The 25,283-nt window shown below is 39.2% G+C and overlaps 4 protein-coding genes across 4 annotated transcripts in view; 2 read left to right on the top strand and 2 right to left on the bottom strand.

Moving 5' to 3' along the window:
* LOC137293832 (potassium channel subfamily K member 16-like) overlaps positions 1-4,842 on the bottom strand; it is a 33,814-nt gene extending 28,972 nt beyond the window's left edge. Inside the window, exon 1 of the mRNA XM_067824599.1 lies at positions 3,816-4,842. Within this exon, the coding sequence (XP_067680700.1) occupies positions 3,816-3,963 (148 nt within the window). The 5' untranslated portion in view covers positions 3,964-4,842. The remainder of the gene's footprint in view (positions 1-3,815) is intronic.
* A 2,292-nt stretch (positions 4,843-7,134) lies between these two features.
* On the top strand, positions 7,135-9,342 carry LOC137293453 (uncharacterized). Its single transcript, XM_067823990.1, has 4 exons — positions 7,135-7,430; positions 7,897-8,116; positions 8,255-8,582; positions 9,194-9,342. The coding sequence occupies exons 1-4, from the start codon at positions 7,135-7,137 to the stop codon at positions 9,340-9,342; spliced, it is 993 nt and encodes a 330-aa protein (XP_067680091.1).
* Positions 9,343-13,953: 4,611 nt separating this feature from the next.
* Positions 13,954-15,777, top strand: LOC137293447 (uncharacterized). Its single transcript, XM_067823984.1, has 4 exons — positions 13,954-14,249; positions 14,473-14,692; positions 14,842-15,169; positions 15,626-15,777. Exons 1-4 carry the CDS (start codon positions 13,954-13,956, stop codon positions 15,775-15,777), a joined length of 996 nt encoding a protein of 331 aa, XP_067680085.1.
* A 1,176-nt stretch (positions 15,778-16,953) lies between these two features.
* Positions 16,954-24,623, bottom strand: LOC137293833 (maleylacetoacetate isomerase-like). The gene is made up of 8 exons (XM_067824600.1): positions 24,389-24,623; positions 23,793-23,844; positions 23,183-23,250; positions 22,515-22,595; positions 21,069-21,146; positions 20,466-20,592; positions 19,498-19,600; positions 16,954-17,920 (listed from the first exon to the last, which is right to left on the bottom strand). Exons 1-8 carry the CDS (start codon positions 24,398-24,400, stop codon positions 17,791-17,793), a joined length of 651 nt encoding a protein of 216 aa, XP_067680701.1. The 5' UTR covers positions 24,401-24,623; the 3' UTR covers positions 16,954-17,790.
* Between the last annotated feature and the right edge of the window lie 660 nt (positions 24,624-25,283).

The raw sequence follows: 25,283 nt of genomic DNA on the forward strand, positions 1-25,283 counted from the left end.
TGGTCTTGGACTACGAATATTAGTGATCAGTGATCTCGCCAGATAATTGATAAGATTAGTGATCTATGATGTATGACAGACGTATGGTAAAGGCGTAGTTCCGTATGTCAGAGGCAGACCATGCGATTGCGTGAAGTAATCATTGTGTCCATCAATGCTTATACGCAGTGCTTCTTAATTCACGTGTTGCATAATACATCAAGTGTTACACACGGCAACGTCTCTGTTTAACATGCAACAATAGTACCGTCACCATGATGATATCATCATAACGCACGTACGTTATACAAACCATCGGGGCAACATTATGTAGAGAAGGCTAATTTCGGCAGTGTTATTCAATATATTGCTTAAAATAACACGATACGTGAAGCGAATGTTATTTTACGTCGCTGTATTATATATTCCGCCCGTAACATGACCACCCGTTAATCTGGACCAGGCAAACCAGTGGTTGATAGTCTGAGCATTGAACCTCACGGGATGACTCCACAATATTTTGTAACCACCAACTAATATCTTCGCATATGCATACTTACATGTCGTGATATTGTCCGTTTACTCTGAGTTATGAAGCAGGAATTACTCCAGCTAAATAGTCCTATTAAACAAATTAGGAAAATATATCTCTTTCTGAACAGGACAATTGTGGTTCGGTGAAAGGAATGTTCATGATACTGCGACACATCAACATGAACATTCCTCTAAAACGCAACCAACGCAAACTATAGCAAGCTACGATGGGAAGCTCAGCACGCAAAACGTCGCAAGCAAACGGTTTTAGCTCACGTTATTTAAAGATCAGGTGAGCTAAGACATCCTTGAGAAGCGTTGATAATCAATCCCCCTTGAAGATTACGATGTAACGGTTTCAAATGATTAATTTATCACACGTTGTCAGTCTGTGAGTCGAAAACCGGTAGTCAACGATCTGCATTACATAAACACTATTGTTATGTGAAATTGATTCTAACATCAGTCTATTCAGCTGAATGTTTGTTTTGGTACAGCGAAACACAATTAAATCATTATATTCGCGAAAGCCAAACTTGCGCTCGGCGATGTAAATGAGAAACGTTTTGATAATGCTACATTATTCATATTACATCCTCTTTATGTAATATGTTCTTTACGGAATTTCCCGTTTGTAGGTAAATATAACGTATACTGCACGCTATCACCTATATTTTGGCCGTTAGAATACGACAGTGGTACTGAACATTTATTGCAAGACAAAACAATGTACGGAGAACTGGCTTCAGAAGCAGGAGCCGTGAGTCAGCATATTGATCGTCATATCGACGGCGAATATTCAGAGTACTCTTTGATGAAGACTTTGAAATTGCACCTAAGTGAGTCAGTGAGATGCTGAATGAGTTAGTGAGTGAGTGGGTTGTATGTTGTTATCAAGAATAAAACAGTATAACATCATACCAATCCATAATCTGACCATGGGTTTTGGTTGTTGTTTAACACAGCACTCAGCAATATTCCAGCTATTTGGTGGCGGTCTCTAAACAAACGAACAATCCGGTGATTAAAGTCATGACCATCAAGCCACGCGAATAGGACACGTTAACACGTGTCTGATCATGAGATGTAAACACAATGGTTTGTTCCCTCTTTACTCGCCTCTAACAAACCACGCGACACGTTACCAAGCGACACATTACCTTGGATGTTCAATAAAACTGCTTAACATTATGTCCACTGCAAAAGAAAAATAAAAAAGAAAGAAAGAAAGCTGCCGAGTGACCCTTCCTTAATTCTGGGATAATATTGCATACATATACAGAAACAACGTCTGAGTATAGACGATAATAGCAGGGTATAAAACTCAACAAAATTCAGCCAGACCACATAGATCTACCCACCTAAATACAGTCATTGGGGTTACGAGTTATTATATTTTGGGGATGGTTCGTCTACACAGACTATAACTTCTTTTTAGACTGTCAAGATATGGCTGACTTTAAATCTTAAGTCACTCACTCACTCGTCTACACAGGGAGAATAGAAGATGCTGTAAATTATCCCTGGTCTACATCTCAGCGGGTTTGCCTGAGTGAGTAAACTGGATATCGATGTTGCTCTATCTCTTTACAGTTCATCAGAAGTATATGACGTAAACATGCATAACAAACAAACAAACTAACGAACAAATAAATAAATAAATAAAATGATAACGGATCACGCACTGTCTGCTGTATTGATTGCTATATACATGCATCATTTCAAATTATTATGTTTTGCATGAATACAGAATAACATGATAAGTATGCTTAAGTATTCAAAGTACCCTATAAGACACATTACAAAGACAAGGGATACAGTCATCACTGATACAGCGCATGTCAGCGATATACCCAACACGATAAAAACGATACATAACCGTCAGAATCGAATCTGAAACAGATGTTTGTCATCATCGCTGAAATTCAAACATTTCTAAAAAATAGTCATAAAAACCTATACGTATAAGCTGTGCAGTATTTGGTATGAAATGATCAGCTACCAGGCAGGTCCCTTGCTGGTTGCAACACATGGCAGGAGCAAGACTCACGACAGCGGTTTATGGGCTACTATGGTGAATAACATCGTGTATTTTAACGTTAGTGACGCTTGTTGCCTATCATGATAATATTGATTATGCCATAACTAAGAGTTCAATTTAAATATATGGCATGTACGTGTGTGATATTTCAAGCCAATTGTCGCTATATACCAAAATAACCCTCTAATGATCACTGTAAACATACGACCAATAAACGTGATTACACTGAACAGACTTATGTCAACTTTTCCTAAACAGCATTTTGAAGGTGAGTTGGTCGTACATGGTAAGCCAGTTGTGATTAGCGTCAGCAAAGAAATAGCCGCAATTCCATCAATTTAATGTGTAAGAGCCGTCACGGTGACGAAAGCTCGTCACGGCGTATGTTACGGGAATGGTCATGGGGTTGGTTACGGAAAATTATGGTGACGAGGATCATCAAGAGGATGGTGCTACCAAACCGTAGACATCGTGTTGCCATTGACCATCCGTTCATCTACATGTAGTGACTAAAACAAACTGTCAGATAAAAAGGTATATACCAGTGTGATGTAGGCTAAAATGAAACGAACATAAAACTTATTCAATGTCGATGTGCTTGATAAAGATATCTCAGTTGCTGAGACGTCTCCCTAATAATGACCTGGTGACCTATTTAATGATTTGCTCAACTCCGAGTTATGCATTCTTCTGACAGCAGTGTATATAGATGTACATGCATAAATCAGCGGATATTGATAACCTTAATATTCTTCCTCAGGCTTTGTCACAGAGCAATATTTCTTCAGACTGGTCTTCATAAGCCACTGTTTATAAAGAATCATTCTAAGGCATTCATTCCTGTGCCTCAATACAAATGTGTATGTCCTAGTCACTACCATAAGAAATAATAAAGAAGGACATTGTCTCAAGTAAGGGCGATTCTACGATGTTTTTTCTTTAAAGAAGAAGTTATGTGTGGAGTTAATGTGGTGGTGCTACAACATTCTTGACAAAACGCGTCGTGTGCGAGATTCGCAACAACTCTCTAATCGAGTAATTGATCCATTGATACCTGCACGCTGGAATAATATAACCGACATAATTCGCGTTTTCACTTAACATCATTCTCATAACTTAACATTTTTCTCATTACGTCGCCATTTTGCACATTCTACAAAAACAATTTCCTAAATTGGATCATGTATAAAGCAGTTTGTGTTAGTAGTCGATGGACACCTTTAGGAGATTACATACTGGCAATCAAAGTGAACGTACATACCCATGAACTCTTCAATATGACTTTGTAAGTTGCTCATTCTGACCCTCTCCGGGTCCGCCTCCAGGTGGGAGAAGATGACACCTCCCATACACAAGTAGAACACGTTGATTACAACCAGGATGATAAGACGTCTCGTCCCAGGCTCCATATCACAACCACGTCGGATCCTATTCCAGGGTGCTGATTTGACTTGATTTTCACTTTTAGTACTCTTTAAATCGTATAACAGTACGCGAATGCAATCGACTGGGTTGCTACTATGTGTTGACTGTAAGTTAAATCTCAAGGCAAACGTCGCTCACGCTTGATCGGGATCGATAGCTAGGTATCCTGGACGAGCTATTTGCAAGGAATGTGGTTTTCAACCTTTAATATTTCTCACAGTCTTTCACAGACCAGATCTACAACACATAGTATCCTCCTCGCCCATTGATCACACACCTAGCCTCCAGACCACAACAGTGCCAAGTGACAGTTGTGAACGCTGTGTCATCGTGTCAAAGGAAGACGGTCTTATTTGTATACTCCCTGTGGAATAGTGCCCATTGGCGTGCTAAGACCTATTGTGTCTCGCAGATATATATTCCAAAGGACGCCAAGGAAAGGGTCATTTGCATGTATATAATAGACGCGGACACATGAAACATTCACGCTTAGCAAAAGTCGTTGGCTGCCATCCTTTGTTACAAAGGGTATTTCCAACACAATGCCTTGATATAATGTAATGGTTTGGTGTGTTCTACAGTCTACTACAGGTAGGTCATCGGTTATCTGAAAACGATACCCCAAATGTTCATTTGCAGACTCAAGTACACCGATTTTGTTCATAAAAGACCATACGGCATATCACTAAGGTCGATGTTACATTCATGAAACTTACATTGTCTTCAAAAGATATCAGGTATGGTAGAAACACAATGTTCAACCGGGTTGAAATATCTTCATGGTATAAACCTCTTGTCAGTCGGCACACATGCTTTTCCTTTTCTCTGTCGTGTGTTCCGCATGCGCTGTCATAGACACCTTTGATACACTCTATCGTGTAGACATCTCTCTATGGACTTTTCCGGAAGTCGTCTGCTAATGCTTCCCTCGAGAGCGCGTGCATTATCGTCTGCTTGGCTATTGACAGCTCATGACGCTTTACTGGACAAGCGCGAATAGAAGGCTAGCATGATAGTCATTCCTACTCATTCAGCTGCTTGTAAACATAAAACTCATTCTGTGTATTAAAAATACAATGTAATATATCCCCAAGCGACATCACGTTCATTACCCGAAAACAGTAGTCGGCAGAACACAGTTATTATAGAGGTACCAGTGACAGGCAACTGTTCTGTTAAAATGACGAGCAAAAATTCAATGATTTTATGTCACATCTGGTGGTGACTATCCACCGTAAATAATTCGTTCCCGTAAAATTCGTACGATCACCAACATGGCGCATCGTGTCAAAGGCTGAACCGTCATATCTACTGACAACATAAAGGTAAAATTGGGAAATAAACACACTGGGCCTACATCCAGTAGAAGTTGGTTGTAGTATGTTCATCTGTATTGTGCAGTGCAGCCTTACATGATAAATGAGAAGCGTGGGAGGCACCAGTCTCGTGAATATGAGTCAATGAATAGTAACGCGCAATAAAATCTGTATTTAATGAGATTGGGCGGATCTGTAAATTGAGTCAGCACAATGCAGTGATGCGTACCCAAGGTGTTTCCGGATCGGCTGACTGTCAGTTCGAATCCCAGGTTCGACCTCCCTCCACGTTTGTTTCGCTCCGCTTTAACCAGATATAATTCCCAGAAGTGCTTCCTGACGTTCCATTTACAAGGAGAGTGGCGTCCGATCTCTATGAGTACAATAATGTGGTTAAAACTATCGCTCGTCACGTCGAAGACTCGAGTTTGATTCTCCATATGGGTACTAATTGTGAAGTTCATTTCTTGTGTATCACCTTAATATTGTTGGAATATTGCTAAAAGCGATGTAAACCCAAATTCGCATAATACAGATTCATGTACATCCTTTCCAAAGAAAGGAATGCGGTTATCTTTCTGTATTTAGACTTGATCATATTGATATAAAAGACAGTAATTTGAGCATTAATTTGGTACCGAAAAAATACATACTTATTGAATACCATGCCTATCTCAAGGTGGTGTAATTAACAGCTGGTGTCAAACTATGGCATTGTCACCGTGTAATCAAACACTCATTAATACCTAGGTGGGTTTACATCAATGTAATTCAGTTTGCAGACAAATAAACCTTTTTTTTGTCAACAGTTCGATTAAAAATTGCCGAGACAGTGAATTGTCCTGATGTAAACGTTAAAAGCTATTTGTCTTAGTGTTAAGGGGTTCATAATTATCAAAATTGTTTAAATGCAAAATGCGACTATGCGGGTCCGTATTTACCATGTTTTATGAGTATGACCCTTGGTGGTGCTGATTTGTGTCAGCCTGCAGTTCACTAAACCAAAACAACATACATCAACACATATTATGTACACATATACATATATGTGTGACATTATTAATGTTTGTTTGGGACACCTAGCATATCGGAAAACACTGGCGGGTCACCTAGGGCAAATCAGTAAAAGCACATACTCTATGTCCCTCCCATTAGCACATGTGCATACAACTGATAATCCCACTACCCTAAACAAACCGTGGCTGAAATCATCTCTCTCTCTCTTTCTCTCTCTCTCTCTCTCTCTCTCTCTCTCTCTCTCTCTCTCTCTCTCTCGTCTGATGGGACCTGTACATTCTGATGGTTGAACGTCCACTTCATGATACTTACTTTTTCTTGATTACTAAATGTTAAATGGGGCAAAAATTAAAATCACCCCAATCCCATTCAGAATAAGATTCAGAAAATAATTTTTGAAAAGGTATATAGAGATCCTAACGCAAGAAGGGTTCTTGAAGCTTGACTTATAATGTTGACGCATTTCAGGGTCTAAATATGTTAAGGATTGTGGTTAACAGGTAAACATTGTAACTCACAGAAGCTAGGGGTTTCTATCTTGTTACACAAATTTGCTGTATGCATGCAAACGACTTGATGTGTACATTGATGCAGCGAATCCGAGATATACCTTTTTCTGAGGCATAACGTCATCCTGTCTGTGACGTGTGACGGACGAAACATAGCCAATAACGTCATGTGACCCTGTTTATGACGTCACAAACACACCTTAGTGATTCTCATTCCTGAAGACACAGCGCTTGCGTCAAGTCACAGTAATACGTCTCTCTCTCTTTGAACTCTGAATTTCGGAAACATATCATCGATATCTATGTGTTAAACATGGCTCCTGATTTGGTGAAAGTCGTATTCAAGCTGTACCATCTGCCAGACTATGTGGAAAGATGTCTTAAAGGCGGAAAAGACAGAAGAAACACTGTCAGTGTTGCCCTCCTCGGATCCACCCGTGAGCTCGGCCGGTGGAAACTTGAGAAACAGCTGATTGCCAAAGCTTCCTCTTCTGAAAATGATGTGTGGGAGGTCAGTGTTGAACTTCCGGTGTCCTCGTCCTTTGAATGGTCATGGCTGGTGGCTGATGACAAGAAAGTCCTCTTTTGGGATCCCGCACAAGACCGAAGGTAATGGAAATACATTTTCCAATTCTCTGCAAATCGTTTTGATTGTATCTTTCGTTATTGTAATAATTGTTGAAAAAACTGGTTTGAAGAAGTCACTAGAAGCAAATATTATTCATGGAATTAGACTTGCATAAAAATATTTTATAAAAGTAAGGTGACAGATAGATAAACAGTTTATTGTGGCCTCCGTAATGGAATGTTTCGATTGTTTAGCTATGAGAGAGTCCTGATTTGCAGCGTCGGGCAAATATACTTCCACTTCAGGCACATTTTGTCAACTCGTGCTACCTATGCTTTTGCACTGACGGTTTACACTGAAGAAAGTCAAACAAACAAATACTTTTATCTGAATATAATTTACACCAAATATTATTTAATATACGAGAGGTGACAAAGAGACAAACTGTTGCCCTTGGTTTTGGAAGGAACGTATCCACTATTTGAATGAACCTATGTTTTATTTCAGGACGCGTCTGTCCTACCACGAAGGGGTGATGTATGCATCCTGGGGACGGGACCCAAACTATTTTGTCTCCCAGACCTGCGCTCTGAAACTGGAGACTCACTACCGCTGTGAAACAGGGGAAGCTCTCGCTGTTGTAGGCTCGGAGCCATGCTTTGGATCCTGGAAGCCCAAGAAAGCCTTGATGGCTCACGAGTACCCAGAGAAATCTGGTCAATGGCGGGTAGGTACACTAGTGCGACATAGCGTATATTGTAATGCATGGTGACTTAGAGACATAATAGATACAGATCGATTTCGAAGGTGAAATTCACACTATGTTTGATGTCACTAACATGATTCCTTACATATTGTACTTCAGGCAAATACTTTACTGGACATTCATCGTGACTACGAGTGGAAGTGGGCGGTCATCGATGGGAAGACGAGGAAGGTGAAGAGATGGGAGGAGTGTGCCAATAGATTCATTTCCACCAACTGTGAGCAGCTGTCCATCCGGGCACCCTGGAACATGCCATCATCCACCTTGTCCCACTCCACCATCATCCAGGAGCAGACGATCGACATGGCCAAGGTGGCCAAGTTCTATGATGCCGTGGAGAACTGCGATGACCTCTTGACCTCGGAGATGATTCACATGACGTCTGGGTGGCAGACACGACAGAAGACGAAGAGGAAACCATTTGTCAGTAAGTACAACCTTTCATTTATTTTTCTGATAGTTCATAAAAGAACAGTTTCCAATTCCCAGTAATTTACGTGTAAGAGTTAAATCCCTTGGGTTTGTGAGGATCCTTTGATCGGGGTTCAGATCCTAATGATCTTCGGCTGCACACCTGTGGTGGTCGGGATTTGATGACGCGTCACTTTCGGTTTTCAACTCATGTAGTGTGTCAACCAGTCACTAGTTCATGAAATAGGCTTTCAGTGTTGTGTTACCAATTTTGAAGGAGTAATTACTGGTAAATCAGGTTAGAATCCTTACCATGGTGAACCGAACAATATTATTCAAAAGTATGACATTGATGTCCTGTGCAGTGTTTTGCTCTCTGATCACCTTATGGTACAGATCAAATATTGTTTTACTCACTCACTCAAAACGTGTGAAAGACAAAGCAAGAGCATTGTTTGCAGCTCTGTGCAAGGGCCTGTAATAGGATGACGGTCCACCACTCTGTTCGTCTTGAACATTTACATAGTGTATTGTTCTATCACTGCCCCGCGAGCTTCAATGCATATTATAGGTAATATAAATCATATTAAATATTATATTATAAATGTAAAATGTAATACTTTTCAGCAACAGAGACAGAGAAAATGGCAGCCTTGAAACCAAAGAAACAGTGTGAACAAAAGCCAAGAAGTTACAGGTCATTTATAAGGAAGATTCCTGGACTTGTGTGCCACGTGACCAACTTCCTGAGTGACTGTTACTATTGGTTGGAGTAGACGTGGCTTTCTCATGGAAACAAGACTATATCCTAAAACTGAATCAACTTGTAAATATTACCATAATTCGTTTAAATACATTGTTATCAGTTAGAAAGCAAGCTTCCAAATTATGTTGGATTTCATTTCATTTGTACATTTTTCAATCAACAGAATTAAAAATCAATCTCAAAACATAAATCAATCTCAAAACATACACAAGTTCATTGTTGTGATGTTTCTTCCTGTGGCCTGAACCACATCGCATTTTTTAATCGTTCAAGACATGAGTCTTAATGTAAGTAGAGCCTTTATTTGAGGCCACAGGTAGGAGTTGTACCAAGAGTGTGACCCGGAACCCTAGCTCTTTGAGTCTCTGCCATCCTTTCTTCCCAAAAGAACTGAAGCATACAGTCGTATATACACATGGACAAGTTAAGCGTCACCCACTATTTTTGTGATCTGGTACTTTGGATACTCAATGGTAACTATCATAACGAGATCTATGACTGTCATTGCATCATTAGTTTGATTATGTTTGGCAACTAAACGGGTGATAACGCTGTGATGACGACCCATTTGCCTTGCAATGGCCCTGCATGATATGCCAGCATTTTTCATGCTTATCACATGCCATCTCGCAGCGGTAGTTAACTTTCTCCTCACCATGACTGATTTTCTAACTCTAAAGTGACAGGAGAATCTCACAACAGACTGGTGAAACGAAGTGTTTGAAACTTGATTTTTCAAGCTTCAGATGGTAGGGAAATGGAGTTGCACGTGCATAACGTTTTCCCTGTCATATCTTGACAAGCTTAGGTTCAAGAATCTATGGAAGGCTAATTCAGTCATAAACATTTATAGTTTGTTTTTCTGATCTTCAATGGTGAAATCAAGACACTATGAAATTAGTGGCGCTTAACTTTTGTGCATGTGTATATTCATAGTCGGAATTTACAGAAGTGGTTGGCAATCTAATGCAGGTTTTGCAATATACGCAATGAACAGTTTACAGTTACATTTAAATGACGAGAATAAACAAACTTTAACTTGATCAACATATATCTACAAACGAGCTGGGATTCGCCTTTAGAGCCAGTCAGCAGTCTTTTAATGGAAACAAAGCAAAGAACGCGTTGGGTAAGCTGTGGCGCTTAATTCTCTAATAACACAAATGTACTTTAATTGTGTTACGTCAACGCACCACCTGTACTAGAAAATAAAGAATATATTCGAGAGATACGCGTACTGTGTTTGGAAATTATATGAATGTTAGACCGAACTAATAGTCACTAATTTAAACACGTTCGGTTTCAAATTAAAGTTAGAAAGCACTCTAAAACTGAAACATACTGGATAATTCATACTGTGTAAACCATTCGATACATACCGTTTATTAGGTAGGAAAAAGGTTACGTACATTTTTCTGTACATCTTGTATAAACAGGGATGCATGTTTACAATGCTGATTACAAGTTAACTATTGTTTATGGTCGTGTCTCTACATTGTAATTAAGTTTCATTATTCTTACAATAGAAGTAATATGATCGCGAGGTTCCCTAATAAATGTGCAGGAAAAAAAATCGTAACTGTTTTTCCGAGTTTCAATTAATGCCGTATTATTAACCTTTCCATCACGTCTGTTGTGTTTATGTCAGCCATGTTGGTGCTCAGGCGGAAGAAATGCGGCAGTATACTTGCGCAACGACGTGGTCCTAAAATAAAACACATTTTAAATCCAAATTCCATGGTGTCTAATTTTAATGATTTTCCAATAAACTTTCAAGTAGTCCTGGTTGAATTAATGATTTGATTGTTTAACTTTATATGTATTTATGTCTGTGGGTTATGTAGCTCGGTTACAACTATACTAGCTAGCGATTCTCGAGACGTGCGTAGTCCTACTAATTTCTTAAGCCCATTCTTAACACATTGGCTACTATCAATGTAAAGAATACTTAGGACTACGAACGGTTGGATAAAACAGGACTACTCTTCAGTAACCCATGCTCGTCGTATAAAGCGATCGGCGTCAGACAAGCTGGCTTGGTTGAAACGTGTCATCATATCATATCATATATCGTTACATAGATTGATGCACATGGTGTTGATCACTGGATTGTCTGGTCTAGACTCCATTATTTACAGACCGCCCAGACACCATTATTACAGACTGCTGGAGTGCGGCGTTGACCACAACTAATAAACAAACTTTGAGTAATGTATATCCGTGTTTGCATTGGTAAAAAAACAAAACAAACACACACATACCAATTGGAACACACGTCACGCCTCTGGCCCCTGATCTTTAACACTTCAAGACCATCAACCCGACACTACATTCTTATATTCTAATTCTTGTCTAATCTCCGAAGACTGCCCTCAACTGGGCAGAGCACCATTATCCATCATCAGAAGCCCCTTTTCACGATACTATGACCCAACACTGCCGCTGTTACAGGTCATTGGCTCTCACTCTGCAAGCAGTCTGCGTTCTGCTGTTTATTTGTTGACAGTTACTTAGACAGATTCGAAAATAATTATTTCATACAAATGCATAAAGTCGCTGATTTACAATGTTATAAGGTTGTCTGACAAAACATCCACTTGCAAAGTTTGATATCGATTAGATCATTGGATGAAGAGTTATTTACCAAAAACCGAGTCCACATGCATTCCATGCCAAACTATAAAATGTGTAGATGGTTTGAATGAAGGCTGGTAAAGAAATGAATTTGTAGTCACGTGACCCTTATTATCGTTTAAAAGTAGATTATAAATGATGTATTTTCCAAGATAAGATGTCTGGGGGTCCTTTCACAAAGCAATCTTTACTAAGGTTAACCTCTAACTCCCATTCTTCAACATTGCACTAAGGTTACCTTAGTCACTTAGTGTTTTGTGAAAGGAGGCCCTGGGATACCAAGCAGTTGTGTAATAATGCATATGATCTTGTTTTCAATTTTCCAAATGAGAAATTTGAATTTTACATGACTGACTCGGCACCAGTACACTTCATTTTGGGAATAAGACATCGTAACTCACGCTGTTTGAATTGAATTCAAAACTCTGGTAACATCTACAGAGAAGTATATTCTTTTGTTCATAAGATAATGTTTACTAATTGTTCACTGAACTAAGAGATGAGTTCCATATTACATTTAGAATGAGTTTCGTGCTACATATTTATCTGAATACTGTCGTAAGAACCTTCATGTTCAAATGTTTATTGAACTTATGAAAACATGTGACAAGGAAAGACATTTAAGATTATGTATCTTTCTTAAAAAAGTGTACTTCGATCGAAACAAAAAACTCTTTGTTAATATATAAACATATCAATTGTAATAAGATCTACATTATCAGTGTGGCGCATATGCATGCCTTTACCTTACTGTGTTACACATATTGTACTGTTGGCCTCGTGACCATCTATACGTAATAAAGGTTGATGATAATGTTTACTTTTCGAAATACGAAACCTGATCAAACTCACCACTCGCAATTTTGGAGTGCAAAAATGTTAAAGATCTTGGTGTAAAGGTTTGTCTCAGACACAACCTTAAATAGTCATCTTCCCATGCTCGCTGCCAACCCGTTCCGGGACAAACCAAATTATTATCACTCTAATATAATATTGTACATGCGTTTTATAACTCTTATTATAGCATAGAAAGGTGTGTTTATAAACCACTTATAAATTTATTTACTAATGATAATTTTGAAGATCGAGAAAGTGCGTTTATGGTTAGCATTCTGCTTCTGGCCACTAGGTCAGTATCAGCACTTCAAAGTGGGGTCTCTGACACCAGTGAGTGTCAGGTGTCAATGTGTGTGCCTCGGCAATAGCTTCGTGACGGTGGGCTGTGCAACATTATACAACAGAATTCACAATGCAGACGAATGGTTGATATCAATGGTTGATACCATGAGGTCACGCGGCCTTGTTACGACAAGCAAGGTTAACGATGTGTATCTTATACAACTGCTCCTCTAAAGTTGCATCCATGATAAATGAACAACGGAGATCACAAAAGGTTGAGGTGTGTACGTGATTCAACGCTACTGGAACCATGTTTTCATTGTGACAGTTACCAACTTGGAGGCACTGAAAACAGCAGACTAACTGAAAGCAATGTCCTGCGATTCGTCCAACAACGGGATGCTGACTTAAAATAACGTAAAATGACTGACTAAGGGCGGTCTATTCGCAAAGTAAATTGTCGGCTTGTGGATCAACGAGGAAATTGGTAAAATCAGTCCCAGAACCCTCTCTCAGCTTGCTCCACCTCTTTAAAATAATCACCAATAGTCAAAGACCATTGAGATTCTTTCGGTATTTTTTCAAGGGCCAGGCGATGATTATGATGCCGATTTGGTAAACATCACTTGCATTGTCAATACGTCATAACACGCAAGATGTGTCCGTAGCTTCCGATACTAATGATCCTTTATGTGACGTCATAATGTCTAAACATTGCAAATATCGTCACGTGTTCCTGTCTATGACGTCACAATCACACCTTAGCGATTCACATTGCTGGAGACACAGCGCTTGCGTCAAGTCACAGAAATACATCTCTCTCGCTTTGAACTGTGAAGGTCTGAATCATATCACACGTGAGTTAAACATGGCTCCGGACTTGGTGAAAGTCGTATTCAAGCTATACCATCTACCAGAGAATGTTGAAAGATGTCTTAAAGACAATGAAGGCAGAGGAAACACTGCCAATGTTGCCCTCCTCGGCTCCATCCGTGAACTCGGCCGGTGGAAACTTGAGAAACAGCTGATTGCCAAAGCTTCCTCTTCTGAAAGGGATGTGTGGGAGGTCAGTGTTGAACTTCCGGTGTCCTCGTCCTTTGAATGGTCATGGCTGGTGGCTGATGACAAGAAAGTCCTCTTCTGGGATCCCGCACAAGACCGAAGGTAATGGAAATACATTTTCCAATTCTCTGCAAATCGTTTTGATTGTATCTTTAGGTATTGTAATAATTGTTGAAAAAACTGGTTTGAAGAAGTCACTAGAAGCAAATATTATTCATGGAATTAGACTTGCATAAAAAAATTATTTTATAAAAGTAAGGTGACAGATAGATAAACAGTTTATTGTTGGCTCCGTTTATTTGAATGAACCTATGGTTTATTTCAGGACGCGTCTGTCCTACCACGAAGGGGTGATGTATGCATCCTGGGGACGGGACCCCAACTATTTTGTCTCCCAGACCTGCGCCCTGAAGCTGGAGACTCACTACTTCTGTCAGACAGGGGAAGCCCTCGCTGTTGTAGGCTCGGAGCCATGTCTTGGGTCCTGGAAGTCCAAGAAAGCCTTGATGGCTCACGAGTACCCAGAGAAATCTGGTCAATGGCGGGTAGGTACACCAGTGGAACAGAGCATTTGTTGAAATGCATGGCGACTTAATTCAAACTTAGACTCACAACACCTACAAGTCATTTTTATAAATTCACCCAAGTTCGAGTTAGGAACCTCCCTCATAATTTCTTATATATTGTACTTCAGGCAAATACTTTACTGGACATCCATCGTGACTACCAGTGGAAGTGGGCGGTCGTCGATGCAAAGACGAGGAAGGTGAAGAGATGGGAGGAGTGTGCCAATAGATTTATTTCCACCAACTGCGAGCAGCTCTCCATCAGGGCACCCTGGAACATGCCATCGTCCATCTTGTCTCACTCCACCATCATCCAGGAGCAGACGATCGACATGGCCAAGGCGACCAAGTTCTATGATGCCGTGGAAAACAGTGATGACCTCGTGACCTCCGAAATAGGCCACATGAATTCTGGGTGGCAGTCACGACGGGAGACGAAGAGGAAACCATTTGTCAGTAAGTACAGCCTTTCATTTATGTATTGCTCCTAAAAAACATAAACGAATAGTTTGCAATTGGCAGTAGTTTACATGTTCGCGTTACATCCCTTGGGTTTGTGGGGATCTGCTGATCAGGGGTTCAGATGCTAATGATCATCTGCAGCTAGAACAACAGTATTCAAAAGTATGTTATTGATACAGGTGCAGTCCTGAACCATTGTCCCTCCCATGTCACATTAATACTTTGTGGTATAGCTTAAATATTGTTTTACTCACTCACCCACTCAAAAAGTGTGATAAGCATTGTTTGCAACTCTTGCAAGGGTGTATAACAGTATGGTGGTCTTCCAGTTTTGCCCGGGCTGTCCTTTTCTCTGTCCGTCTTGTCCGATCGTATATTGTGCTGTCACTCTTGCAGAAACGTCAATGAATATTATGTCATATCTTATAAATATAAAATATTGTTTTTCAGTAACAGAAACTGAGAAAATGGCGACAGCCTTGAAACCAAAGAAACAGCCTGAACAGAAGCCAAGAAGTCACAGGTCATTTATCAGGAAGATTCCTGGACTTGTGTGTCACGTGACCAACTTCCTGAGTGACTGTTACTACTGGCTGGAGTAGATGTGGCGTTGCTATGGATACTAAACAGTGGAGAACACAATATAAATTTTTAAATTGTAAATACACTCTGCACTGTATATAGTTTCATTGAATCATCTTGTAAATATCCCTAAAATTCATTCAAATTAGTTGTTATAATTGGAAAGTAAACTTATATGCAGTGTAATTCTATTGATTGTACAGTAAGTGTTGGAGATGTAAATGAAAGTTGCATTTCACTTGTACATCAATGAAACAGAATTAAAATTCATTCTCAGTACGTTAAATTGTGGTGTTCCTCATCAGACCTTTATGCCAATGACACTTATGGAGTGTTGGCGATATGGTTCAATATGAGCACTGAAAGCTGCTGAGGAATGAAGTAATTAGTCATTCCTCCGAGATGTGCTGAAACAGAGATGCTAAATTACATAAAGTCTGTTGGACAGCTTCAGGACACAGGGTTTTCCCTCTGATGGTATGAACATAGGAGACCCCTACCAAAACTATATCTAACCAGGTGCCTTGCTGTTGTGTAGCTCTCTTTAATATACATTTGGGAATAGAGATCACCTTGTAGAAGTAAACCCGGATACTGTCCATCATCAAATAGTTGTGAAAGTTATAGGCATGCGTATATATTACTGCTTATGTTTATTAAACACAGTGGCAATTTAATTCTGCGGATTTCAATCCGTTTGTATAGCTTAAGAGCTGTGACCGAAGTATCATCTGAAAGTATCATACATGGTAAACAAACTAACACTATGTACACATAGGCTTGTATATATCTATCTGCCGAAGTTCGCTGAAGACGTGGGTTCAATTCCCCATACAGGTACAAAGTGTGATGCCAATTTTTGGTGTCCTCTAGTGATATTCCTTGAGGACACCATAAAGCTAAAGCTAGACTCACATATGACCTTCAACAGAGAATGCCAGAATCAAATACCAAAGAGACACGAACATCAGATTTTGAGATTGGATCTCTTGCGAACTAAATGGTGGAGGAGCCTAGCTTTAGATTTAGGAATGCAGGTCATAATACAATGCCATAAACCATAGATCTATGCTCGTAATATTAATCACTGGATTGTCTGGACTTCATGAATAAGAGAATGCTAAATCTACTAATCTTGCAATTATCCACTCCACTCTTTGGCATAATGGAGAATCAATCAATTTAAGCAAAACCACAAAGATGATAACATATATTTTATTTCATTGTGTGTAGAAACATAGCTGCCATCATATAACCCCTTGTAATACAGTTGCACAAGAACACATGTCTTCGAACCTCCATGATTGTCAATAGTATTCAATATCATTAAGATGTCAACTAATAATTACAGACTAAAAGACACATCATATAAATATACTTGTCTTCCTGAGGACCTAGGTTAATACTTCCTGAAGACAAGTTCAAAAACTTAATAAACTTCAGAAATCTTGTAAGGCAAAACATGCAAGTATTTCCAATAATATCAGCATGCCAGTTTGATGTAGAAGTAAAGTTCAAATATAGCATACAACATGGTACCTGCACCAATACATTAGGACATGGATATCACTCAATATACAAAATCACTTATTGAATCATCACAGACTTAAGACTGTGGTATTTCTTGAAAACTTCAGCATATGTCATTATTTGATAACTAAAAACGTTATTGGTTACTACCCAGGCACTAGTTTGCAATGTGTATTCAACAAACTGAGGCAAAACGTAACAAGCTGAGAAAATATTTCAAATCCCCAACCCTTGAGAGATGTCTGTATGGAAACCATATAAGCACCAAGCACTGAGGCACACTTCTTCTGTTGCATATGAGAACACGGGAAAATGTAATGAATAAAAAACTCCTTATACCATAATGAACACCATTATCCTAATTTTTGGAACTGTTAAACAAGGAAGGTTATTTATTCAGACAGGAATTCTTGTATCAGGAAAAGGTTAAAAGGCTTTCAGAGCTCTAGCTCCCTTTCTGCTGTTCACAAGCTGCCTCATAGAACATGTTCAGATTGACCTCCTCATTGCTTCCTCTCTGCCTCTGGTGTGTCCGGCTGGTTGTGAGCATCAGCTATCTTGAAGGCAGGCAGCTGCACCAGTTCTGCATGAATCCTTGAGATGGTTGGATAACGACTCATGTCAGCCTTGAACCTGTAACATTTGCGGGGAGTGTAAAACTTGGCCCTTCTCTGACCTAACCTTGAACTGGTTACCATGGTGCCCACATCTTTGAGCTACCCAGCTATTTAACATCTGTCAAGTAAGTTATTTCACTGTTATTATCTACTTATGCAATATTCAAGCTATGCACAGAGGAGAACTAGAAATGGGCTAAACAATTTGTATCCATGTGGGAATTTGAACCCAGGTCTTCAGCATGAGTTAACACTTGGACCACTAAGCTACTGCACCACCCCTTTACGCCTGTGAATTTGGTTTTAACAGTGAACTTCTTCAGTTATATGAGAGCATAACCAAGTCCAAAATCACACTGGTACAACACTTAACTTTGAGGATCACTTATAAGCCCATCTCAGATTCTCTCCATATTAAAGTAGGTTCCTTCCAGAATCAGGTACACCTCTGCTATCACTTTGCACCGAACATGTCCAAACCTAGGTTTTGAAGTACACTTTTCAAAACCTCGTATCAGAATAAATTTCAACCATTTCATAATCTGTTTTGAAACGGTCATTATTTAACCTAATATGAGCTTTTGTAATGACCACTCTTTATGACTGACAGTGACACAACTTTCTCTTGCTATCACAGATCGTAAGATATCACATTATTGAAAACTTCCATTATCCCATGGCAATAAACCTGCAACCCCTCACTTTCTAGCTCGGTAGTTTTACCCTCTAGGGTACAAAGGATCAAGAATGTCATTGTCAGTATGAACAGAGTTCTTCACATGATGTGTACTGTGGGCAACGCACGTACTGGATGTGGGTAATCGGTGCAGAGCACATGCAATGGGTGCAGAGCACATGCAATGTGTGTGCAAGGCAAGGTGTTGACTGCCAGTCCCATCCTGGTTGACACTGGCTATTCCATCATTTGCGGACTGTTCCATCAATGTTGTTCTGCTCAGTACATGTTGCCATGTATATTTATGCTTTCGATTCATGATGGTTCATAAGTTTGATAAAACACTCCTCCTCGGGTTTGGTAGCAGATGTAAACCCTTAGAGTTGGGGAAAATCCCTCGGGGCTTTGGCCCTCTGGGTTTTCCCTCCTCTGAGGGTTTATATTCCCTACCAAAACCCTGGAGATGTGTTTTAGCCTTTACTTAAAGCCCTGAGAAGCAACTGATAATAATCGCTTAGACCCATCTTCAGCTGATTTTCACATGATTTGGTTACCAATTTGACAGCCTTGAACAAATGGATTACCTGCTCCCCTCCTTGCACATACAGTTGTGATCATCAAATGACACACCTGTTAGTACTATACACCTGATGCACAAGACAGGATGTAAAGAGTCAACTATTTCACCATCAAGTTACACACCTCTTTCAAGCTAAGTACATCTTAGGGATGACAGTTCCTGTAAAATCCCCCCTTGCCCATTCACTGAGCAATCAATATGCAGTTACTGTTCCCATTTGGAACGAGACAGGTCAAACAGACTCAATCCCCCCAATCATTCTAGACGCCTCTTACTAATGTAGGGAAAGACACAGTTTGGTCAGTGTCACTCCTACCCTCACTATCTCGTTACCCACCTGTTGGCGTTGTACACCTGTGGTACCAGACACAGGTCAGCTAGAGTCACTTGGTCCCCGACACTGTACTTCCCTGCTGTTTCTGTGACAACCTGCTCTACAGCTGAAACAATTTGACAGTATGTTTCAACTTCCACTTGATGGTGTTACTGCTTACTATATTATTCATGATTTTTTTTACTATTACAAAATACATGGGCCAGATTAATTTAAGAGCCCATTTGTCCTTATCCAGATCATTATCTACAAAAAAAACAAATACATAAAAGTGGTCTTAACCAGGTACTTAATAGTGAGTGAGGGAGTTTAGTTTTATGATGCTTTTAGTGATATTCCAGCAATATCACAGCAGGGTACGCCAGAAATAAGCTTCAGACATAGTACTTGAGATGGAAATTCAACCTTGGTCTTTGGTGTGACGAATAAACGCTTTTCAGCTAAGCTAAGACAAACACTTAATGTATCAATGTGTTCATATGAGCAAGTGAACATGTGGACACAGCTAGCTCACAATACGTTTCACTAGCCATCTGAATACCCATTCTGCTTTAAACTGTATAAATATGTCCTTTTACGGGTTAATGTTTCATATTTTGGGGAAAAAAACATCAAAGGCCACCATATAATGCTTTAATTCAACACATATGCTTGAAGGAAATGTTCTAACTACCTCCAAAGCAATGCATCCGTGAAGGTCCAGGGTATAATAAGCCTTCAGCAACCCATGCTTGCCATAAAAGGCGACTATGCTTGTCGTAAGAGCTACAAACAGGATCGGATGGTCAGGCTCACTGACTTGGTTGGCACGTCATCAGTTCCCAATTGCGTAGATCAATGCTCATGCTATTTATCTCCAGATTGTCTGGCCAAGACTCAATTATTTACAGACCGCCACCATATAGCTGGAATATTGCGGGAGTCGGGGCTTAAACTCACTCACTCACTGACTCCAAAGCAATGGATTTTACCATCAAAGCCTTTTTCAATCCACCTTTTCGCCCATTCCATCTTCTTGTCATCACCGATTGCCTGCAGCACTTCAAGATTCTGCAGCGGCTGTATCCCACAATTCACTATTTCTGCAAGCGCTCTTGCCTAGGAGGCAAACATTTGCATAATATCAGGCAACAATCGTCATTTCACATAAAAGAGCTTTTTGACAGCTTTGAGTACACTGTCTTTATGTGAACAGTGAAATGATTTCTTCATCTAGATCATAAACCTTGAATGGTTTTATCTACACTGGCCATGAGAAGCAATTAGATATTCCCCAAATTATCTTGGTATGTGACAGATATTCATATCAAGATCTACACTGAAATGTCTTGTCCACTGCAATAAAGAAGTAGTCTAAGACAAACCCATAACAAATTGTTCCTCTTCATCATAAAAGCTTCTAAATGACCCTTGAAGCAGATATTCATATAGTTCAAGTTATTTTATTGTTTTCAAAGTCATGATACACTGCAATAATGCTAATATGATATTAAATTTTAGCTCACTCACTCACTCATCTCAGTTTGTACTTATAATCAACAAGGAAGTGAACCCAAACACCAAAGCTTCCTGACCTTCTGTCTCAAGGCAGGGTCATCAGGCAGCAGTTTCACATCTGGTCTGGTCTCATTCAGGTATTCGATGATAGGTAACTGAAATCGTCATTCAGGCTTTATTAGAAACTGCACATCTATACTAATTATATCATACCTGCACGTCACACACGATGGTTAATTTCATGGATTCAGTGAAATATGAATTCATCCAGAAACATAACAGTTGTTATTAAGGAGCTGATCACATGAGAAGTAAAGGAGGAAACAAAGTACAATAACTACGGACTTCACTTGTGGGAAATTAAACTCAAGCGTGACAAGTGAACACTTTAACCACTTGCCTGCCACACTACCAGTCTATGCAATCACATTCAAAGTAAACACCACTGGTGACATCCAAAACATCAACAGCTCATTTCATATCAGTGTTTATGTACTTTAACAACATTTAATTATTTACATATCTATATCACATTTGTCTCAGTTCACTGATGACGGTTGTTAACCACAGAAAAAAAATTGTGGGTAGTGTTAATTTGAATCCTTGTAAAGTGTATTCCAAACATGAGATGATAACATGTACAAAAGAATGTTAAGGAAAAGGATTATATAATATTGTACAAGTCATGGCTCCCTCTGTTTAGACATGGGAGTTATCACTACAGTGATGACAACAGTTTGTTATTCATTTAGGAACAAGGACATAAGGTAGCATTTTTCTTGAAAATCCCATGGGAGGTTGCACCTTTTGGTGAATTTTGATTGGCTGTTTCAGCAAATAAAACAATAATGATTCAATTACAATTTTACCAGGTTGTAAGTTGGTTTCAATCAGACTTACTGAAACCTTTGCCAGTGTTTCATTAATGCTTCCAAAACTTTCGTGCGTAGAAGTTTGGATTTTGTTTATTGAAAATGTTTTAATAATGTTACTTCGAACTTTTCGTAACATTTCAAAATAATGTATAAAAATAATTTTAAAAACATTAGTAAAAACATTTTTCTGAAAGTCTCCTGAGAAACCACAAGAAAACGTTTTATAACATTTTGTGTTAGCTGGGTAACAATGTTTTGAATAGAAATCTATCTGCTCATGAATTATGCCAAGTGACTATTATTCTTATGTTTTCATAATTAAATACACCTGAAATACAAACGCCACTTAGATAAAGTTCTAAACAAGCAAAGAAGAAAACATTCTACTATAACAATGTTTTGAAAAGAAATCTGCTCCTGACATGGACTATGTTTCATGGCATCGCATCTTTACATTTGGTGGTAGTTCCATATTCCCTTGCAAATTAGCTCTCCAAGGAAATCCAACTTTTACAGTTTAGCCATCCTGGTACATCTTAAAAATAAATTTTAGCCTTCCTGATACAACACCAAATGAAAACAGCACTAACTCACTGGCCATCAGAAGTCTAGGAGCAATGTTTCACATAATGGCCAGATGGTACTCACTGACTGGAAGAGAGTTTGTCCATCAATAAGTAGGCAGGGAAGCTGCTCCATAGGGTTCAACTTCTTGTATGTCTCTGTATGCTGAAATAAGTAGGCAGTCAAGGTAAACCTTGTCCTGATACAATATCAAAGGGAATGTTCTGACTGACAATTGTAAAAGTAACATATATGGCAGCTACCATTATTTACAAATTACGTCTGACTTTATTACAAGCATTGGGCTGTTATGATCTATTCTGATCTGAGGCATCTGACCACATTCAACAAAGTAATCTAAGAAATCTTTACTGAGACTGATTGATGCCATACTAAGATCACTTTATGCCTCATGCCTTGTTGATATTCTGACCTTGAACCCATTAAGGTTAGAACATTCAATATCCCATGCATGCTGTAAGAGGCATATAATGGGATGTAAGAGTTTTGGGTGTTCAGGCTCACTGACTTGGTTAACATGTCATCAATTCTCAATTGCGTAGATCGATGCTCATGCTGTTGATCACTGGACTGTCTGATCCAGACTAGATTATTTACAGATTGCCACCATATAGCTGGAATGTTGCTGAGTGCGGCATGAAACTAACCTCACTCACTCATTCACTCTGACCTTGAAACAATAAAGATGTAAACAAGGATATGACAATAAGAAGTCTTCACGAACAACCTACTTGTTGGCCTCCATCCTTGACAAGATGCACGATGTTGCTCTCGTAGTCAATCCCTTTTAAGGCCAAAGCTAAAAAGATGAAAAGTCTAATGGACTGGATTTGATCAAAACAAGGAGTGACAAGGGTTAAAAAGGTCCTTTGTTTAGATACCATGCACAGTGACCCATATACAGCAGCCATGGGAGATCACTCTACTGGTATGTTTTTACAGTGATGCTATCTGGTTACCACTCTCTATGATTACAGCAGCGAACATAATGATATATGGTCTCTGACTATAGTAAACCTCTGTTGACTGAAGTACATTTTACCACAGTGTCCATTCAGGAAACAATTAGCATGACGAGAAAACATTTCAACAACCATGAAACACCATGTTTTCATATGAAAGTTTTCGCTACACCATATATTGATTTTACTCTGTGCCCTAATTAGTTTTATGATAATGATATCGCATTGACTCAAACACAATTGTAAATATTTCACTCTTTGCCTCTGTAGATCATTGTTTTGTTCAGTCATTCATCTATCACACTGTGATTTGTAAATATCAATGGACATCTACTTATTAAAATAAAATTTATTAATACATGTTCTGATGAAGCCTGACCTATTCTGACTCTCCATGCACAGCTACTCCTCCAGTATGTGTACAAGACTGGCTGAAAAACAGAAAAAGGGTGATTATGTTTGAATTTTATGGCACATAAATCTGTCATGTTCACAATAACCGTAAGAATCCTAAAAGGTTGTTTGCCCTTGTCACCCATTTTGTTCTGGGAAGGTAGAGGGGTCCATAATTTTTTTACACACAAAAGGGGCGGGGGGATGGGGGCAGCAATATTGCACTAGAAAAGTTATTTGGTACATTAAATTTAGGAGGGGGTCATTCACACTGTACATGCGTCTCTAAAGTCATCAATACATGGCTGTGAAGTCACCACCACGTTGATGTTGGAAGGCATCAGTCACGCTCAACTTTAGAGTTACCCATTCCAGTACAATGATCGAATGAATTATCACTATCGGTAATATCACACGGTTTTGCGAGGCTCGTTAAGCCACCTAGGCTTCAAAACGACATGGTCAAATTATGCATATGTAATATCTGGTTACTATATAAGTACATCAACCTCCCCTTACGCATGCCATCCCTGAACACAGAAGTGGGCTCAAAACATTGTGAATAGTTGACACGAGTCTCACCTTGGCTGCCATATTGCCTCTAGACGGAGCTCGGTTGCAAGCCCAATCTATTAATAGTCAGCATTCTGGGGCGATTTTCTTCACGGTGAGATTCGCTGGATGTGAGTGAGTGAGTTTAAGTCGTTTTTATAATATACCAGCAACATCATGGCGGGGACATCAGAAATGGCCGTCACACATTGTGCACAGGAGGGTAAACGAATTCGGGTCTTCTGCGTTACGAGCGAATGCTGTCATGGCTACACCACCACGTATTCTTCTCATATTCATTTTGTGTGTTTTAAAATGATATTTTAATAGCACGTTTGTTGAACTTTCATTCTACATACTGAATGTTAGGTAATGTTTGGCCATTTTAATAAATAACGTTTTGTATTGATTGTTGCAATTTGTTTTTATATAGTTCTATAAATATATTTCTATGACATCGTTCCAGAATATCTAGATAGACATGCAACATTTTCAAGTCCAGTTTTAAAGAAAATCCAGAGTTTACAATTTTTTATCATTTGTTTATTTTGTGCATTTTTATTTTGTGATTGACAGATTATTAATCTTCGACTTTTTCCTTTAATGCACATAGAATCTCGCCCGACTGCCTTGTGATAACAAATATATCACTACAAGTCGATAAAATTATAAATAAGCGAGGTACCTCGCTGGTAAGTGGGGTACATTGAAAACAACAGAAGAGCGCTTAGCCAATCAGAAAACGACATTTATGTGCGAGGTAAGATAACTATCATTATAGCACTGGGATGGAATACTCTAGCTACCTATCTAAAACATACAGATGTTATACAGTGTGTGTATACAGTATTACGCCGTTTCCCGCAAAATCACAAGGGCCACGAAAAACATGTATTGCACATTTTACTAAGTAAAGTATATGTAC

Source organism: Haliotis asinina, chromosome 8 (genome assembly GCF_037392515.1).
Source record: "Haliotis asinina isolate JCU_RB_2024 chromosome 8, JCU_Hal_asi_v2, whole genome shotgun sequence".
Classification (NCBI taxonomy): domain Eukaryota; kingdom Metazoa; phylum Mollusca; class Gastropoda; order Lepetellida; family Haliotidae; genus Haliotis; species Haliotis asinina.

Excerpts from the sequence above, each read along its gene's own strand:
- LOC137293453 (XM_067823990.1), top strand. The coding sequence starts at position 7,135 with ATGGCTCCTGATTTGGTGAAAGTCGTATTCAAGCTGTACCATCTGCCA. Across the intron at positions 7,431-7,896 it reads GATCCCGCACAAGACCGAAG|GACGCGTCTGTCCTACCACG; the intron begins GTAATGGAAATA and ends GTTTTATTTCAG. Across the intron at positions 8,117-8,254 it reads AGAAATCTGGTCAATGGCGG|GCAAATACTTTACTGGACAT; the intron begins GTAGGTACACTA and ends ATTGTACTTCAG.
- LOC137293447 (XM_067823984.1), top strand. The coding sequence starts at position 13,954 with ATGGCTCCGGACTTGGTGAAAGTCGTATTCAAGCTATACCATCTACCA. Across the intron at positions 14,250-14,472 it reads GATCCCGCACAAGACCGAAG|GACGCGTCTGTCCTACCACG; the intron begins GTAATGGAAATA and ends GGTTTATTTCAG. Across the intron at positions 14,693-14,841 it reads AGAAATCTGGTCAATGGCGG|GCAAATACTTTACTGGACAT; the intron begins GTAGGTACACCA and ends ATTGTACTTCAG.
- LOC137293833 (XM_067824600.1), bottom strand. Across the intron at positions 23,251-23,792 it reads TGCATGGAGAGTCAGAATAG|CTTTGGCCTTAAAAGGGATT; the intron begins GTCAGGCTTCAT and ends TCATCTTTTTAG. Across the intron at positions 17,921-19,497 it reads CAGGTGTACAACGCCAACAG|GTTCAAGGCTGACATGAGTC; the intron begins GTGGGTAACGAG and ends CAAATGTTACAG.